Below are 2937 nucleotides of genomic sequence, written 5' to 3'. Positions count from 1 at the left end.
TTTTTTTTTTTTTTTTTTTTTTTTTTTTTTTTTTTTTTTTTTTTTTTTTTTTTTTTTTTTGTCTAAATAAATTTTAATTCCAACAAATAAAAAAAAAATCTATATATTTACCAATTTAACCATAGCTACTTAATGATGTCGACTAAATGGGGTAAGGATAGAGAAGCCTTCTGTATAGAGCGGTCCCCACGTCCGTAAAATTTTTTTATTTATTTTTGTAAAAATTAATGCATATATTTCTTTGCTAACGATAATGAAAATTAATGTATGTTCACGGTAATTTTATATTTAGTATGTTTCCCGTCCCTACCTCCCATTTAAATTTACATCGCTGTAAATTTGTTTATTATTTTTGAAGAAATTAATACAAAAATTTTTCGCTGGGAGTAACGGAAATTAATGTACATTCACAAATAATTTTATATATGGTATGTTACCTGTCCCTGCCTCCAATTTAAATCTATATCGCTACAAATTTTTTCATTTATTTTTATAGAAATTTATGCAAAGATTTTTCGCTGAGAGTAACGGAAATTAGTGTACATTCACAGTAATTTTATATATGGTATGTTTTCCATCCCCACCTTCTATTTAAATCTACATCGCTATAAAAAAAATTATTTATTTTTTTTGCAGAAATTAATGCAACGATTCTTCGTTGAGAGTAACGAAAAGTAATGTACATTCACGAGTAATTTTATATATGGTATGTTCTCTGTTTTCACCTTCTATTAATTTTTACATTCACTAGTAATTTTATGTTCAGTAGGTTCCCTATTTCCACCTGTTTAAATCTACATCACTGCAAAAAAAATTCATTTATTTTTGCAGAAATTAGAGCGTGAATTATTGGCTTAAAGTAACGAAGATTAATGTACTATTTTTCTATTAAAGTAATGTCTTTAAAATCATAACTTTCAACAAAAATCAAATACTTGGTCGTATTTTCCTAAATTATTGTTAATTTAGCTTAAATGGTAGAATGCTCGCTTAGCATGCAAGAGATATGGGGATCGATATGCCACAACTCCGTGATGTTTTTNGATGTTTTTTTTTTTTTTTTTGTCATTTTTTCCTAAATTATCGTCAATTTGTTAAAGGGGATGTAGCTTAGATAGTAGAGCGCTCGCTTAGCATGCGAGAGGTATAGGGATTGATATCCTGCATCTCCATGATGTCATTTATTTGTTCAATTTATTTTTCAAATGCAACCATGAATTAATTAATGTCTATGAAGTAATTAACTTTCAAGAAAAATCAGATGCTCGGTCATTTTTTCCTAAATTATCGTCAATTTATTAACGGGGATGTAGCTCATATGGTAGAGTGCTCACTTAGTATGTGAGAGGTACGGGGATCAATACCCATCTCCATGATGATGATGTCATGCTTGAGTGATTTTATTTTTATTTTTTAGACCACTTTTATTTATTTAGCATTTTTTTAATAAATAATTTATAAGCATGTATAAAGGGTGATGGTGTCCGACAGAACGGGGGTTCGATCGCCAAATGCCGCAAGTCGGATCAAAAAAAGGCTTGAAAACCAGTGAAGCCGAAGAAGAAGAACATTTAACGAGTGGTCTCCTTCATTGCGCTCACCTCGTCCTTCCATGGCTGACCTCCCTTGAGCTTGCTAACATTTCTCTTTCTTGCAAGTTCCTCTATGCCACTTCCAAATCCATCACTCTTCGCCGGATTCTCGACGCTTCTAGATCAATCGAGAACATCCCCATCCCATTCCACCCTCCAATCAACGATTGCCCTTACGCCTTCTTCATCTACACCCCGACGAGCATCATCCCCGATCACCGTATCGAACGCCAATGCTGGGGTTCAATTTCTGATTCACAGTCGAGTCATGTCGGGAGCGAATCGACGAATTTGGGCGGCGAAGTATCTGGATGCGATTGCGAAAATTGCGGGGATTTTGAGTTTCAATGCCCCTGTTCGAGTTTGGATGGGTTGGAGGATGTTGCTAGCGAGTGCGGACCACGATGTTCTTGTGGGCTGGAGTGTGAAAATCGGTTGACTCAGAGAGGAATTTCTGTTCGATTGAAAATTTCGAGAGATGAGAAGAAAGGATGGGGTTTGTACGCAGACGAGTTGATTAAAAAAGGGACGTTCATTTGTGAGTATGCAGGTACATTTTGATGTTCATTTTCTGGAATTTGTTACGATTTTGCATAGTTGTTCTGCCCTTTCTGCCTTAATTTGTTTGAGCGGCTGAATTTAGTATGAACATTAGAGTTAAAGATTGCATACAGTCTTTGAATCCCCTCGGTAATCAGTCCACATTACGCCATGAAAATACACATATTCTTAGTTGAAGTCCTGAATTAATGCTTAAGGAACTGCTCACCTACGTTTCAATTTGCATATATTGAAGAAGTGAGTTTCAACTTATAAGATTATATTTTAGTCAAGTCCCAAAATATATGTATATATTTCTTTCGTTCCATTGTTTTTTCAGTGAACCAGTGTTCTTGGTCCAACTATGAACTAAACAAAATCTCTCATAAGCTAATAGAAGAATTAGGGGTCTCATTGTTTGAATCTTGAACTAATGTTTAAGAAAACTACTGATTTACCTCGTATGTACATAGAATAAGTTAATTTCATCCAAATTAGTCAGTATATTGAAAGTTTGCGAACTCTATTGAGTATGAAAGAATGTTTTATAGTTTCATGGGGCGTGAAAGTCTGCAAAGTGAGGAGTAGTTAATATTAGTCCACAAAATTGCTTCTATNTAGTTAATATTAGTCCACAAAATTGCTTCTATACGAGTCGATTGGATTCCTTCTTGATCGATTTGTTTGTTTACGAGGGTAATTACTCGAGAGCACTTAAATAGATGAAAACTATTTGCTTTCTGGGAAGAATATGTGGATGATGATTTTTTTATCAGATTTTTGGTTAATGTAAATGAGTACTTGT

The 2937-nt window shown here is 33.8% G+C and overlaps 1 protein-coding gene across 1 annotated transcript; it reads left to right on the top strand.

Annotated features, from left to right (window-relative positions):
- The first annotated feature begins 1504 nt into the window (after positions 1 to 1504).
- Positions 1505 to 2739, top strand: LOC111786068 (histone-lysine N-methyltransferase SUVR3). The gene has a single exon (XM_023666427.1). The coding sequence runs from the start codon at positions 1512 to 1514 to the stop codon at positions 2151 to 2153; it is 642 nt and encodes a 213-aa protein (XP_023522195.1). The 5' UTR covers positions 1505 to 1511; the 3' UTR covers positions 2154 to 2739.
- Positions 2740 to 2937: the final 198 nt, after the last annotated feature.

Source organism: Cucurbita pepo, unplaced genomic scaffold, assembly GCF_002806865.2.
Source record: "Cucurbita pepo subsp. pepo cultivar mu-cu-16 unplaced genomic scaffold, ASM280686v2 Cp4.1_scaffold000987, whole genome shotgun sequence".
NCBI lineage: Eukaryota > Viridiplantae > Streptophyta > Magnoliopsida > Cucurbitales > Cucurbitaceae > Cucurbita > Cucurbita pepo.
Note: the sequence above shows the minus strand (reverse complement) of the source record. Positions and strands in the feature narration are given on the sequence as shown.

Coding starts and splice junctions, on each gene's coding strand:
- LOC111786068 (XM_023666427.1), top strand. CDS start 1,512: ATGCCGCAAGTCGGATCAAAAAAAGGCTTGAAAACCAGTGAAGCCGAA.